General features: G+C 46.2%; 1 protein-coding gene across 5 annotated transcripts in view; it reads right to left on the reverse strand.

Annotated features, from left to right (window-relative positions):
• The window catches only part of lrba (LPS-responsive vesicle trafficking, beach and anchor containing), a 186,454-nt gene that overhangs the window by 45,037 nt on the left and 125,632 nt on the right, over positions 1 to 15,785 (reverse strand). For all 5 annotated transcript variants that reach the window (XM_030351779.1, XM_030351781.1, XM_030351778.1 and 2 more), the window contains 5 exons: positions 10,693 to 10,810; positions 10,244 to 10,346; positions 8,067 to 8,182; positions 7,484 to 7,596; positions 760 to 900 (listed from right to left, as the gene is read on the reverse strand). In XM_030351779.1, coding sequence (XP_030207639.1) covers positions 760 to 900; positions 7,484 to 7,596; positions 8,067 to 8,182; positions 10,244 to 10,346; positions 10,693 to 10,810 — 591 coding nt within the window. The remainder of the gene's footprint in view (positions 1 to 759; positions 901 to 7,483; positions 7,597 to 8,066; positions 8,183 to 10,243; positions 10,347 to 10,692; positions 10,811 to 15,785) is intronic.

A 15,785-nucleotide genomic window follows, 5' to 3' on the forward strand; every position in this document is an offset into this window, starting at 1 on the left:
TGTTTGGGCAAATCCGTGGCTATCGCTTGGAGACAGCATCCACCCCCCCCCCCCAACCCAAGTGTCTTAGGCACAATTAGCTGAGCTACAACTAACCCTGGACCGCTAGATTGTTAGTGTAGAAGGCCAATTAGGACCCAGGACAAGACAACACATGCCATTGTTTCCGAGCTTGATGAGTTTCTATTTTACAACGGTGTTAAAACAACAAAAAGATGATTACCTTCAGTCTAAAACGCCTCAATTATTCTGGAGAAAGGAATTGGTTCACTTGATAGCCAAATTTGAATATGTGTTGTTAATTTGGATTCATACAAAACACTTGAAGAAAAAAAAGAAACAGCTCTTTCTTAAAGTGGCTTTTATATAATCCAGATAATTATGTGCTGGGATCAATGGGATGGCTCTATGGGGAGCCACTATGGTGCTAAACCATGGACAATAACAGAGCACATCTTAGGAAGGTTAGCAACCTCCTTGTCCCCTGAGAGTCATACCAAAATACTCCAAAAACACTAAACAAGCTGCACCGGGAGAAATGCCTTCCTACGGAGGAAGTTTGTGTTCCCATTCTGATCCATTGACCGCGAAACGAATGATTGTTACCTGTATGAACATGTCTTGAGTATAAACATACTTGTGTAATACATTTGAATTGCTTGTATTACCATGATAAATATGACCATGCATATAAATCGAAAGTGTCTGTCTGTCTGTCTGTCTGTCTGTGTGTGTGTGCGTCTCTCTCTAATAGCTTACGACGCGCAGCAGCCAGGTCTGGACGAAGCTGGAGGTTGAGTAGTGGGTCCCGTAGTGGAACTTGGGGACCTGTTCATCCTCCCAGGATTCATAGCGGTCAGAGAAGAACGCCGCCCTCTTGGGGTTCAGAGCACCGATGGGCTGGAAAACAGTATAACGATTTCAAGTTTTTATTGATAAGACTTTGAATTCTTCAAGATGTATTCTCAAATCAATAATCAAATTATCTTTCATACAATAACTTCAATTATTTATGAAGCGTCTTCCTCCCAACCCTGCATTCATACAATACAAAATATTAAACAACAAAAAGCAGTTTATACAAACTAATTACACATTGTATTTTTTAAATCATACTTTGTTGTTATAACTGCATTAATAACTTTTGTTTGTATTAAATCATTCCTGCCCAAGTGTTATTGAAAACCACCATGAGGTGAAACATTCATCTCTTATATCAGATTAATTTTTTTCTGCATTTGGAAGGCATTTATATCTTTCACCGTGATCGCAAAATCACTGAGTCATTGAGTTTTCTTTGTTGAAAAAAAAAAACACCAAACACCAATCCCTAGTTTTATCGAAACACCCAGAGGAGTTAAAACAAAAGGGTTGAGAAATGAGGAGGAAGATTGGAGCGAGAGAGAACAAATAAAGGGGTGGGGGGAAGAGAGAGAGAGAGAGAGAGAGAGAGAGAGAGAGAGAAAATAAAGGAATGGGGCAAGAGAGGTGGATATACTTTTACTTGATTGACAATGTGCACAGCGCGAGCACACACACATTGTGTTAGCGCGAGCAGTGGGCCAAATGATGGCCGTAACCTTTGTGCAATATCAAATGAATATTAGATGATGTTTCCCTTCAGACGGAGATCAATCCATTCCCACAGAGTGCTTTTTAGAGGCTGTGAAAGAGCCCCCCGCAGCTGCACTCTGTCAGACAAAAGTAATGTGTTGCGATGAAACCGAGCCCACTAGAAACATCGATAGCCCGGCCCACTGTTCCCCTTTTGTTCCCCTGTTTTTATTAATCTGCCCCTAATACACTGGTCACATAGACAGAGAGCGAGATCGAGAGAGAGAGAGAACGAGAACGAGAACGAGAGAGAGTGACAGAGAGAGAAAGGTTAACTTGCATTAATTTCCCATTGGTCTCACCCCCAGCTCCCCCCTTCTTCACCCTGTCCAATACGCCTGAGGTAGGAGCTAGTATTTAAATCCTCATTTATAGAAATCACTTTCAAGCTGCTTCAATTTTATTAGTCTTGCATCGGCTGAGCTTCATTCTCTTAACTCCCCCCCTCCACCTACACATAGATACAACACACACACACACACACACACACACACACACACACACACACACACACACACACACACACACACACACACACACACACACACACACACACACACACACACACACACACGCAGAGCAGATCAATGGTAATGGAATGATGGCCTTTTGAGGATGAGCGCCCTGAATGCAGTGCATCGATTGGCTCTCTTTCATATCATAGGGTGCCTGTCACAGCAAGATCCATCCACGGAGCTGGGGCCCAGTATTGATCCGGCTCTCTGCTACTGTGTTCTGTTGGATTAATGGGCTGTGCCTTTGTCCGTATTTATGATTGCTTGGGCTGGGATAAATGCAATAACAGGAGGAGGTGGAGGAGGAGGAGGAGGGTGGTTTCATGTGGGGGAATAACAACAACACATTTCTGAAAACAGGGTAGCGCTTTCGTGCATGTGGTTGGGTCTATGCACATGCTCGTTGATTGGGTCTGGATACAACTTACACGCTGTGCTGCTCTGAGCTGACGGACAGAGAGGTAGACCGAGGGAGAGGGAAAGAGAGAGAGCTAGAGGGAGAGAGGTAGAAGTAGAGAGAGAGAGGAAGAAGAAGAGAAAATAGGGGTGAGAGGGAGAAAGAGGTGAAGAGAGAAGGAAATCGAGAAGGAGAAAGAGAATGAGGGAAAGAAAATGAGAGAGCGAGAGCGAGACACTACAAGCCCCTCAGGGGCACTGGGGGGTGGGAGGGTGGGGGGTGAGTACACACACTGAATTATACATCACACCCATTGCTCTGATTTATAGCACTAATAATGGTCGCCTCATTAAAAAAAGAAAAGGGAGAGGAAGCATATAAAATAAAATAAGAAAAGGAAGGGGGAAAAAAAAGGACTTGGCATGCCACAATGACAGAGAGTGCCGGAGAGGGAGGGGGAGAGAGAGCCAAAGCCAGAGAGAGAGAGAGAGAGGGACTTGTGTGTGAAGTGTGCGTTCGTGTGGATGCTGTCGGGGTGTGATCCCGACATTGTTTACTGCGTTAAATTACGGGCGGGGGCTCGCGGTAGGCCCGGCTAGCGGTAGCTACAGCGGAGAGCGGGGCGGTGACACTGTCATACATCACAGGCACGGCGGGAAGCGCCAGCACGCTGATGGAGCGCCATCGCTGCCACGGCCCCGCCACAGATTGGCCTAATATGTCGTTGGCAGCGACCCGCACTCTGATGAGCTCAGCGATTAATGAGCCAATCGGGCAAGTTGTAATTAGACCAAAGACACACACACACACACACACACACACACACACACACACACACACACACACACACACACACACACACACACACACACACACACACACACACACACACACACACACACACACACACGTTTGTGCAGGCGGGTGTGCGTGCAGAGTGTTTGGAAGAGGTAAACAGTGGATATTCTACCAGTTGGATTAGGTTTAACGAGGTGCTCATCGATACTGGACAGGGAGGCTTGTCTGGTTGCAGTTAATGCTGTCTGCAGTTAGTACTCACAGGTGTGGGCTACTGATGGTGTAAAACGGTACTAAACAGGTGATGGAATCTTGTTGGTGATCAACATTTGGGATGGGCTGCTCTCTTGCGAGGCTCAAATTACCAAAAAGTACAAAAAGATTATACAGGTCCAAGTTGTACTGAAGATTAAAAGATGAATGATTTAAAAGATTCTAGTTTAAATATATTCTGTGAGGTCCTTGGACTGAATAAAATAAATACTTTACACAGAAGAATCAACTCAAATACCAGTGATGCACAATTTTTGCATAAACAGCTGAAGGAACAATAAGGCAACCATTTGGTCTTGCATAGCTGTTACAATTTTGCTGCTAGAAGCATAATGGGAGACTAGAGTGGAAATATAACTATGAGCACCTCAGCAACACCGGGCTTTAACTCAATGAGCCTAGGCAACCTTTTGACATGAGTATGTGCAGGTGCGTGTGTGTTTGTGTGTGCGTACACAAGTGTATGTCAAGTGCTCTTTAGACAGTTAAAAAATGGTGAAGACGACCTGGGAAATAAATGCACGGGAGGCGTTTTGTGTAATCAATACACCATTAGCCGTACCCACTGGCCAGTGGAATGCGGCTGAGGCCCGTAGGTGTAAAATGGAGAAACGTTGTATGCAAAGGTTCACAATACCGTGTGTCTCAGCCATAAATCTGGGTAAATCAGAGTATGCTCACTAAGGCGCCTTTAGGAAACCGAAGCTTGTACTCGTTGTGGTATTCACCTCAACATCTTTGGTTTTTGTTTTCCGATCAATTATAGCAAGATTAGAGGTAGAGCTTCCATGGGGTTAAATCATATCATAGTTCTAAATGTGGCGTAATAGTGGGCACGAAGGTACAGCTAGCTTGCACGTAGTAACTGATTGAGCAGCTTAATCGCCAGGGTCGAGTAATCGCTAGCATGGAGTTACAACATGCAAAGAGAAACAGCTAGCATGGAGGCATTGCAAGCGTTCCATTACAGCCATCGTGGAGGATACATTTCACAGGAGTTGTCGCTACCTCAGAATTACAGTTATTGCTAGCATGGTGTAACAGCAACTATTGAATTATAAGCATACCTAGCATGGTGTTACAGCTAACCTGAAACAATAGCAAGTGTTGCACCACAGCTAGCGCAGAGGTATAGCTCGCATTGGAGTTACATATAGAGTGGTATTGTCGGTAGCCCGGAGTTATAGCTAGCATGGAGTAATGGCACAGAATTATATCATTGTGCTTTTCCAGCCGGCGCTTGTGCTGACTACAATGTTATCTTGTAGGAGGGGAATGGACTTCTGATGTCAGCGCGAGGTTAGAGTTTATGATAAGAAAGTCTCCCCGGGGTCATAGTGGCTCGGGAAGGAGGGACGACGAAACGTGGGGGGGGGGGGGGGGGGGGGGGGGGGGGGACATAAATTGTGTGTGTGGCCTCCGCCAGGTTGGGGACGGTGACAGTGTGTGACACGCACGCATTCATGGCAATTTGGCTTCTCAATGTCACTGGAGGCTTCGCTTCTCACATGACCTGTTTCTATCAGAGACGACCGTCGAGGTGAAAGAGCATGTGTGTGTGTGTTAATATGGGGGGGGGGGGGGGGGGGGGTTATTGGAAGAATAGGAGAACATAATGTGTGTGTGTATATGTATATGTTTCTGCAGGAAGAAAACAATGCAGGCTGGTGGTGGTAAGGGTGCAGGAGGAAGGGTTAGTGGAGGTGGGCGGTGATGCAGAGAGAGAGAGAGAGAGAGAGAGAGAGAGAGAGAGAGAGAGAGAGAGAGAGAGAGAGAGAGAGAGAGAGAGAGAGAGAGAGAGAGAGAGAGAGAGAGAGAGAGAGAGAGAGAGAGAGAGAGAGAGAGAGAGAGAGAGAGAAAATAAAGGAATGGGGCAAGAGTGGTGGATATACTTTTACTTGATTGACAATGTGCACAGCGCGAGCACAGCGCGAGTGTGTGTGTGTGGCACAGCGGCCATCAAAGAGAGCATGAGGAGCGCCACAAAAGGAGCACACAGTGCACAAATGACTGGGTAGGGGAGGGTGGGTCGGGGAGGAGGGGGCTGTGGGCCGGGGGGGTATGTGTGTGTGTGTGTGGGGGGGGGAGGGGGGGGGGGGGCTGCATAGCGCTGCTACTCGCCCTTTTCCAGACACTGCAGTCTGCCACGGTCCAGTGGTTATACACTGATATCACACGCGTGTCAACAGCATGAATAAAAAAAAGATGTAATGAAGATTGTAACCCCCACCGCGCCAACCCCGACGCACACGCACACACACACACACACACACACACACACGCACACACACACACACACACACACACACACGAAGATGTGCTACACACGGACACTTGCGCATATTCTCTCACTCCCTGGTTTGTCAAGTTGGGAGCACATGAAGAAAATAAAAAAGGATTTCAATATAGTCTTTAATATTCCGTTCTCCTTCAGCGTTTGCTGTGTGATTGTCTCTGGTGCTCCTCTGCCTGATCTCTTGCTTTTCATTGGCTGAGTCCCGGGGGCATGCAGGCCTGACTGAGCACAGAGGCTGTGCTGTCCAACCTCTACAGTGGAGCTCAGGAGGAGGAGAGAAAGAGCCGGGTGTCGGAGAGAGAGGGTAGACTTTGAATTGGGAGTGTGAGTGTACAAATATATGTGCGTATGTTTCTGGGTCTGTAGAAATGTGTCTGTGTTATCTATCTTGCATACGTGTGTGTAGTCATTTATGTTTGTATCTGTCTGTAGAAATGTGTGTGTGTGTGTGTGTGCGCATATGTACAGTATATTTTGCATGTGTGTATGTGTGTCTATGCATGATTGTTTGTGTGTATGTGTGCGAGCGTTCATATTAAGGCAATGGCAGCCCCTGTGGGGACAATGAAGACAAATAAACAGTGAAATTACACAGCTCTTTGTAGTGGTGCGTGCAACACAGAGGTACAAAAGAAGTGCAGACAGAGAGAGAGCCACAGAGAGGGAAATAGAGAGAGAGGGAGAGAGAGACACACACACACACACACACACAAAGAGGGGCAGATAGAAAGGCTGTTTGATAGCCTGAGGGACCTAGCACACAGCAGACGAGAGAGAGAAGATATGAAAGCAGTAGGGGAGGGCGATGATTGCCTGTGTGTGTGTGTGTGTGTGTGTGTGTGTGTGTGTGTGTGTGTGTGCGTGTGTGTGCGCGCGCGCGCGCGCGCGTTCACTGTTCGCATTTTCAGCTCAGCTACGTGTTTATTGCTACATTTCCCAAACGCAGTGGTTTTCTGTTTCCAAGAACCCCTGTAGCCCTCTCTTCTACGACAGGATTAATCCCCCCCCACCCACCACCGCCACACCCAAAAGGTGACCGGGATGGATGTCTTTAAGTGCAACTCAGCACGCCCAGGCCTACTGTACTTCCTGTCCATTAGAATCACATGCATTTGTTTTTTTTTCTCTTGATTTAATACGCCCCATTTGAGGGTTCCTGCAGCAGGACAGTCGCTTCATAAACTGTAAACCTAATCAAAGTGTCCGCCCACTACGAGACTGTCCGCAATTACACACAACGGATGGTCAAGCCTGGCCCTGCTCTGTTCCGATGGGGGGGGGGGGCAGTAGGGGAGGGGGTGGTCTCTGTATTATTGGAGGTGGTGCAACCTTTAAACACTTTAAATGTCACAGAGTGGTACATTGTCGTGTGTGTGTGTGTGTGTTTGTGATGTTCGTGTGAGCGTGCGCACTAAACTGCACAGGTCTCGATGTTCTTCAATAGTTAAATAGTTATTTATGGGGGGGGGGGTCCGAAAGCAACTGTCACCATCATCCATCAGTGATTAAATATGTAGTCCACTAAACTGTAATCAATGGGCAGTTACGGTCATCGTCAAGTGTCCAGTGTCCCGCGCCAGATCCTCTTACCTTGGAGAGGTCCCGGAAGTTGCTGGGCAGAGTCAGGTCCAGTGTCTCCGAGTCGTAGTTGGTGATGACCCAGGGGAAGACCGGGTACTGGTTGAGGTCATTGAAGGTGCGTCCTGGAGATGAGAGCAAGTGGATTTTGGGAATTTGGAATTTAGATCAAATGGCAAGTGGGAATTTAGATCAAATAGAGAGTGACAGGGTGACAGGTAGGCGGCAATAGATAGCCGGCCTAATAATTACATCAAGCAATCACCACCATTTACTATTGAGCCTTTCCACAGATACATTGTAGTAAGCAGACCCATGGTTTGTGTTATGAGCGACACCACGATGAAACCCCTGGGACAGGGGGTCTACTCAGCAACATTTGAACCCACATCTATAATCAGCAGTTAAGGGTTAGGCATCACGCTCAAGGATTGCCCACAGATCGACCGAGGACCATGGGGTTTGACCCCAGGACCTTCACTCCCGCACCCACTGGACCAGACTCCCTTTGTCAGCCCGATGACCACACAGGGCTGGCACGGCGCCAAAGCAACAGGACCAAGCAGCACTCTGCGGGGACGAGGGCGAGACTCACCAGAGACGGTGTTGAGGAAGATGAGGTATTCAAAGTTGGAGACCTCGCGTCGCTGCCAGCGCTGGGTCATGGTGGAAGCCTTGAACAGTTGCTTGGGGGAGGCCAGAGAGATCCGCCTGGGAAGAAACACACACACACACACACACACTTCAACCAGAGAACATCTGAAGCGTTTATATCCAATAGCTTCATGAGTTATTCTGTCATATGAAAGCATTGTGGGAATCACCATCGGAGAAGCGAGCCAGCGGGCAACAGGCTCTGGCTGGTTGTATAAATAGCGGCAGATGAAATATTTATTGAACTTAAGGTCCTGCTAATTAAGAAGAAAAATATGCAATAAATAGTGCTGGATATAAAGGCTAGTAAGGGACAGGCAGACAGGCATGTGCACACACGCACACACACGAGGGCAGGCAGGCGCACACACACACACACACACACACACACACACACACACACACACACACACACACACACACACACACACACACACACACACACACACACACACACACACACACACACACACACACACACACACACCCACCCACCCACCCACCCCTGGAGCATGATGTATGTAACTAGGACTAAAACAAATGACCCCGAATCCAATTAAAACAAAAGAAAATGATAGAATTAATCACTGTCAGTGTGTGAGATTGCAGTCATTAGGCCTCTCTGAAGTGAAAATACGCCCTTTCCAAATACAACTTTAACACCAGACACATTGCTGGGATTTTCCTTCAAATTTTTTTTTTTTTTCGAAATCCAATAATAGACTCTTTATACATCTCTTCATCGACGAATTGCTGCTAAAACAAAACTAACCCTAACAAAACAACGAAGTCAATCGCATAACTACAGTTGTGGAGGAGCTTTAAGGTAACCGATGACGATGAAAGTGATGGCGGGAGTCCCTTCATTCTATATAGACTAGTCTTTTAATAACATTCTGAGGTTTAAACAAGAACGCAACAAATAACGTTAAAATGTGTCTCTGAGGCTGTTCCAGTGACGTGGACCTGTAATGTTATGTGCTGTCTCGCTGCCGTCTGGGTCCGTGTAAGGGCTGAACTACGCCATACAGCTGCTCAGAGGTCGAAGAGCCAAGGTGCCTCTAGCCTGCAAACTACCTTGATTAATGACCCTGACAGACACACACGCACACACTTCCATACAGACCCACATGCACTAATGTGCACTTGCTCAATAGCCAGTGTCCTGTCTGACCTGAAACCACGATCGCATGGCCTTAAACTCTACGCTATGCAGGGTGCAACCCAGTAACCCAGAACGGGCTCTCTTAGCATTCTAGATGATTCAGATACTGCGTGCTCTTATCATTTAAGATTAACCCTGATCGTGATAACAGTATTTCACTGGTCACTTGGTCAGGCCTGGCTTCGGCATGTCTTCATTTAGGAGAGGGAAGGGAAGCCAGGTAGGCAGTGTGTGTGTGCGCTTACATGCGTGTGCGTGTGTGTGTGCATGCATGTGTGTGATGTTAAGAATATGTGTGTGGGTGTGAATGTGTGTGCATGTGTCCACGACTGTGTATACATATATGTATGTGCGTGCACGTGTCTGCCTCGCAGGCATCCGACAATATCCGCCAGTGTTTCCCCGAGCAGCGGCAGCGGGAGGGGGGGGTAAATAAATGAAGTAGTGGGCCGTGTGTTTGTGTGTGGAGCCAATTAGGGCGAACAGGGTGAGAGTGAAGGTTCCTGCTCTCCTCACCCTGTTTGTTTGTGCAGATGGAGGTGCGGATGGAGAGAGAGAGATGGAGGGACGGAGAGGCCCAGAGGTAGAATGAGCGATGAGAAAGAAGGAGAAAGAGAAAGAGAGAGAGAAACATGATAAATTGTGTGGGAAACTGAGGTGTAAATGTGTCAAGGCCCTGTTCTCTTCATGAGGCACTTCCTGTGTTTCATCTTAGTTGGAGTCCACTGACAAAGCGTGTGTTTTTTCACTCAGCTGGATGTATTTTTGGGGCCACGTGTGAGACAACAAGGCATTTGGTGTGTATATACCCCCTATATATGTCGATGTTAAAAAATCCAGACAGGAAGAGAGTTTTCATGAAGCTAGTGGCTGAGGGTTATACAGTAATGCTTAATGTTAGCATAATGCTAGTATTTGATGTTTCCGTGTAGGTGTGATGATGATGATGGTACCTGGTCTGAGGAAGGCCAAAGTTCGTGCCCACCCCGACACGAGGCAGACAGTGGACCACCTTCTTCACAATGGAGGCGTCGGGTAGGTTGAACATGACTGCCGCTGGAGGGAGAGAATGAGAGAGAGAAGGAACGAGAGAGGGAGAAAGAGAAAGAGACAGGACATCTTGTCAAGAGCTATGTTTCCAACAGTGGAATCATAAGCATTAGCTATTATTAAAATCAGCCATCTTAATCCATTATTCACGAATGAAACAGTAAATATAATTGAATCATTGTATTTAACAGAGTAGTCTTGCATTCGTATAAAAGACAAAGCTACAAACGATATTCCCTCCAGCTGTTTAATTAACATTAGCCATGATTAGCATTAGCCTCCTCACATAGCTCAATAATCATTGGACATGAGTGAACAGATACTGAATATAAATCAGAGAGCAGTGAGTTACTTCTGTTGGCCATGAAGACTTCCAGGGCGGTGTTCTGCAGCAGGTAGCGCCTGGAGAAGACAGCGCGGATCTCCGTGAACAGCCATTTCCCGTGGAGTCCCTCTGTGTACGCCAAGATCTAAGAGGCAAAGCGTTGAATAAGCAATGGCGAACCGCAACAAGGGAGAAGCCTAACGCATGACGGAGGGGGAAAGTAGGAAGAGATGGAGAGGAATAGCAGAGGGCCGCGTTACTCCATTTATCACACTCGGCTGATGTGTCATCGCAAGCAGCACGATTAATGTCTTGTATTGATCCGGCTCCATGAAAAAAACATCCCTTTAACAAGAGAATGAGGCCCCTTTACGGCCAGGGCAGGGGAGTGATGGAAAACGTTTGGTTCACTAAAAGCTAATCGCTATCGCGCAGCGCAGAGGATATCCCGGAAGGACAGGGAATTTCAGGACCCTTTAAACGGAAATCCACAACTGAAATGAAAAAAAATAAAAAAGGCTGTTTAATTATGAAAAAGGTATCAAAGTATCTTGATATCAATCCCTGGAGGCCTTATTAGGTGATTTCAACTTTTTTAATGAGCTACGTTTTTTATAGTATATCTAAATCATGCATTCGATTTCCAGCCATTGTAATTCACTGGAGGCAAGTACAATAGATGTTAACCGTGATAAACAGTGTTAAGCTAGCTACCACACGTTTTTAGAAGCAAAAGTAAAGCTTTGATGATACGTCCCTGTGGAAATTGTCAAAGCAACTGTCAGAGGAACTTATTGTGATGGCTGCCATGGCTGCCTGACGGAGGCAGCTTGGCTGCCCTTGTGATTTATACTGCACCTAATCCAGTAGTTAGCCTTAGCACTAACCCACTTAGTATTGCTTTGTTGACTGGGCTTTTGTTTCACCCCGTCCTTTTTGTTCCATTAGAGCCAATGACAGAAGAGCATTGTGGGAAATAGTGTGTGTGTGTGTGTGTGTGTGTGTGTGTGTGTGTGTGTGTGTGTGTGTGTGTGTGTGTGTGTGTATGTGTGTGTGTGTGTGTGTGTGTGTGTGTGTGTGTGTGTGTGTGTGTTCACTTTAAATTGTCGAGACACGGATCGGGGGGGGATCAGATCGGGGGTATTAATGAAAAATATTAATATTAAAATGTGACCCACCTAGCTAGGCCTTATGTGAGCTGTAAGCAGCTCATTAAGAGAAGCTGAGGGTAGACAAGACCAGCTGAGGCCTTTAACCACGGCTCTCTCTCTCTCTCTCTCTCTCTCTCTCTCTCTCTCTCTCTCTCTCTCTCTCTCTCTCTCTCTCTCTCTCTCTCTCTCTCTCTCTCTCTCTCTCTCTCTCTCTCTCTCTCTCTCTCTCTCTCTCTCGCTCTCTCGCTCTCTCGCTCTCTCTCTCCCCCCCTCTCCCTCCCTCCCTCTCAGAGGAATAAGACATGCCTGCATCGCAGATTCACTTCAAAGTCTCCCGAGTTCAATTAAAGGTGGATTAGTGTCTTGGAGATAGTGGCTGGGGTGGCTGTCCACATGCCCAGTGCTTTTGCTCTCTTTACAGAGGCCCAGGACGACCGTAGCAACCTACACCGTCGGCCCGTAGCCATAGTAACGCTGTCATAAGATTCCCACAACAGCAGGTGATGCAGGTTTTGCTCCCAACTAGAAAAATAATAAACCTTGAAGGAGAAACATAGGAGTATCTCTGAAAGAAGTGATTACATTTGGGCAAAACAATCGATCTTGTAATTGCAGCAAATGCTGGACCACATGGTGAGCTCCAATATGTCTAATTTAATTAGGCTGAGAAAAAAAAAACAGTTGAATGGGAATTGACGAGATCGATTTCTGGGTAGGAAACCGAGGAAACACCACTACAGGAGCAAGTAAATATAAATATATTGAATGGGTGGAAAGTAGGATATTGGCATTCAACATCAGCAATGCATTATTATTTAAATTGACTGCCTGAACAGAAACAGCCTGACCTTTAAAAATCTGTTTTTAAATTGAATGGTTTTATTGCAAAAGGCACAAGAATGAATATAGAGAAAATGCATTTTCAGGTTGGCATTTTTGGCTCATATATATATATATATACACTGCATATATCCTTTCAACAATGCACCACTACTACTTCGTCTACCTTTATTCCTATGAGACTTCACCCTGTACCATCTTTATCATTAACAAGCGGGCTGGAGATCCGTGTGTCCTGCCTGTCCACAGCAGAGAGCTCTCCAGTGGGGTGTGATGGGCCGGTGTTGACGTAGGAGACATAGCCGATCTTCCTCTAAACACAGGGTGGCTATCTGCCGTGACAACCGCCCTGCCCAACACTCGCCTTCCCCCCTGGGCTATGATCTTAGCAATAAGAGATAATCTGCAATCGCAAGAAGGAGACCTAGATCTAGTTGGATGTTTATGACACACGGCTAATGTAGATTTCACTCACTCCAGGTTTGGCCCCTACATATATCACCCAGCACCGGTTCACAAAACTCCTTGTCAATTCACTTCATTCTCACAGGGTGACTACCATTCTTGTGATGGAGGACGGAAAAAGGCTAAATGACCCAATAATCCAATGCAGGTAAAGTACAAGGAAAACATGTCACATGCTTCACACAAGTTAGCGCTGCAGCCATTCGTTCCACATCTGAACAAACCGTATAATAAGCAGTAACATCATGTAAAAGTAGCCCCGTACGGTGGGGACTGGAAAACGGCACAAAGTTGTGGATGTAGCAGGAGGATATCGGCCCCCCTTGTTATTATCTAAATATGGCTGTAATTGTTTTTCCGAGCGGAGGAATTGTGACAAAAAAACTCAGAAATGAGCCTTGATTACAACACTCCGTCTCTGTGTGTGTGTGCCTCTCCCAGACTGCCCCCCCCCCCCCACCACTTCCACCACCCTCCTATCTCTTAACCTGTTTGTGTGCCGAGCTGCTGTTCATTTCTGAAGCACCGTCGTTTGTCTCTGTCAGACCTCCAAACCATGGTAGAATGAAGAGGGACACATAAAGAGGGGGCCCACTGGCTTTGGCTACGCTGAGTAGACGCACACGCACACACACACAGACACACTCTTTGCCAATACACCACACACCCCCCTACCAACTGAGGACATTGGCCTCTTTAGAAACACTGGTGGTGTCGAGTGCTGGCAAGGACGTGTTGACACAATTAAGTGAAATTTAATTGAAAGTGCCCTAAATGAAGGGAGAGTTGCAGGGGGGACAGAACACCTATCAGGAGCACGGTTCAAGATAAATGGGTCTCTCAACACACACCCCTGTTGGGAGCACCAGGCGTGTGTGTCTCTGGGCTGATAAGACCGCTCTCGGTCTGAAAGGAAGAGAAAATATTGGGTTTTATACCAACAACATGAAATACTTTATGTTCATATTTAAAATATAAAATATGGAATTTACTGTATATGTGTGCAAAAGAAAAGTACACAATGCAGAGACGTCAGATTTCCATGTTGCCATTTCATTCCTATTCAAAAACCTCATCAACGCAGTACGCATAGCCTCAAGTCCTAACACACAATGCCGCCAATGCGCTTTAATTCCCCTTCTACATCTTGTGAAGGGAAAACGCGGTGATTGAAGTTCAATTTGTTGCCTGTTATTAAGCATTTCCGCATGGCCGCCCCAGTTAAGGGATAATGGATGAGGGATTTATTATTACCTTTTTTGGTCAAATGAAGTGGTGTGGGAGATAAGGTGATGAAATTAATGAGCGGGCGGAAGAGTGGTGATCCATCAACATCAACACAGAGATGAGGGAGACGCTGCATTGGGAGAACTTGATAGAATTCATAGCTGGGCGAGAGGGGAAAAAAAAACCTGTAGACTTATCAGCGTGCGGAATTGCTTTTCTGCTTTGTGAGTCCCAATAGTCAAACATAATACAGGCCCACCCTCCGACCCGCCATACATCCCAACCCCCCGACCGCCAAGTCTTTTGCACATCAACTTATATATCACATCCATGATCTCTTCTCACATGTAATACCCTAAGGTAGTAGTTATAGGAAATAAACTAAAAATATATATGATTATTAGCTTTCACCATACCTTTATAGAAGGAAAATCTAGCAGTATGCGTAAACCACAAACTCATAAAGTACCACATATTGCACCATGAAGCAGCCAATGGCCATGGTTTTAACGGCTCTCCTTCATTGGAGAAGGAATAAAGTGGTTTCTACAATGCTCTCATCTTCCAATGTTCCCCCGCAGCAACAGAGGAAAGCAAACCATATCTCACTTTTAATTATAATAATAACTGGCATGCAATGTCTTGTTTGATCACCTCATCCGGGGTCCGCCATATACACATGCATATGTCACAGCTTATAACCCCTGTTCCCCTCTTCCAGAACCCCCCCCCCCCCCCCGCCCCCCTACTACCCTCACTGTTCCCCCCCCCCTCCTGGAAACCTCCATCCTGGGTTCCACTCCGGCAAGCCTGCCCTTGTCACCCCCCATCAGTAAATGAGTTCATCGGACTAACGAGCAGGAACCAGGCCAGTTAGCAGTAACGAGAGGTTTGTGGGCCTGCTTGTGCCACTGGACCAATCAGAACTCATGTCAACAGTGACACACTAAGCCCCCACCCTGGCCCTCTCTCCGCCATCCCTCCAGCCCTCTGGAGCCAATTAGGGCAGATTTGGTTTCAGAGTTTTGAATGATACGCGCTGGATTTTAAATATAGATAAACAATACGTAAAGGAAAGGAGAAAATATATGTGCTGACATATGCTAGTCGGTGAGATATTTTTTGTGAGAATCCCAAAAAAGATAATTGGCGTTCCGGATTTGGTAGAAGAATGCTCCCCCGTCATTAGAAGTTGAAATCATAAAAGCTGGTATGACCACATGACCCTTTGTTCCTTCTCTAGCAGCGGAGTCTAGTCCATTGTGTTGGTCTCAACTACCCACGTCACCATCACTCCAAATCACTGCTGTGATTTACAATATATTATAATTTATTTATGTTTGTGTGCTTGTACATGAAGCTCTTTGTAACTGTGTATTTGTTTTTAAAGTGCTATGTAAATAAAGCTCTATTTACTTTACTTGCTAATCCTTATTG

The sequence above is a fragment of the Gadus morhua genome, chromosome 3 (assembly GCF_902167405.1).
Source record: "Gadus morhua chromosome 3, gadMor3.0, whole genome shotgun sequence".
Taxonomy (NCBI): Eukaryota; Metazoa; Chordata; class Actinopteri; order Gadiformes; family Gadidae; genus Gadus; species Gadus morhua.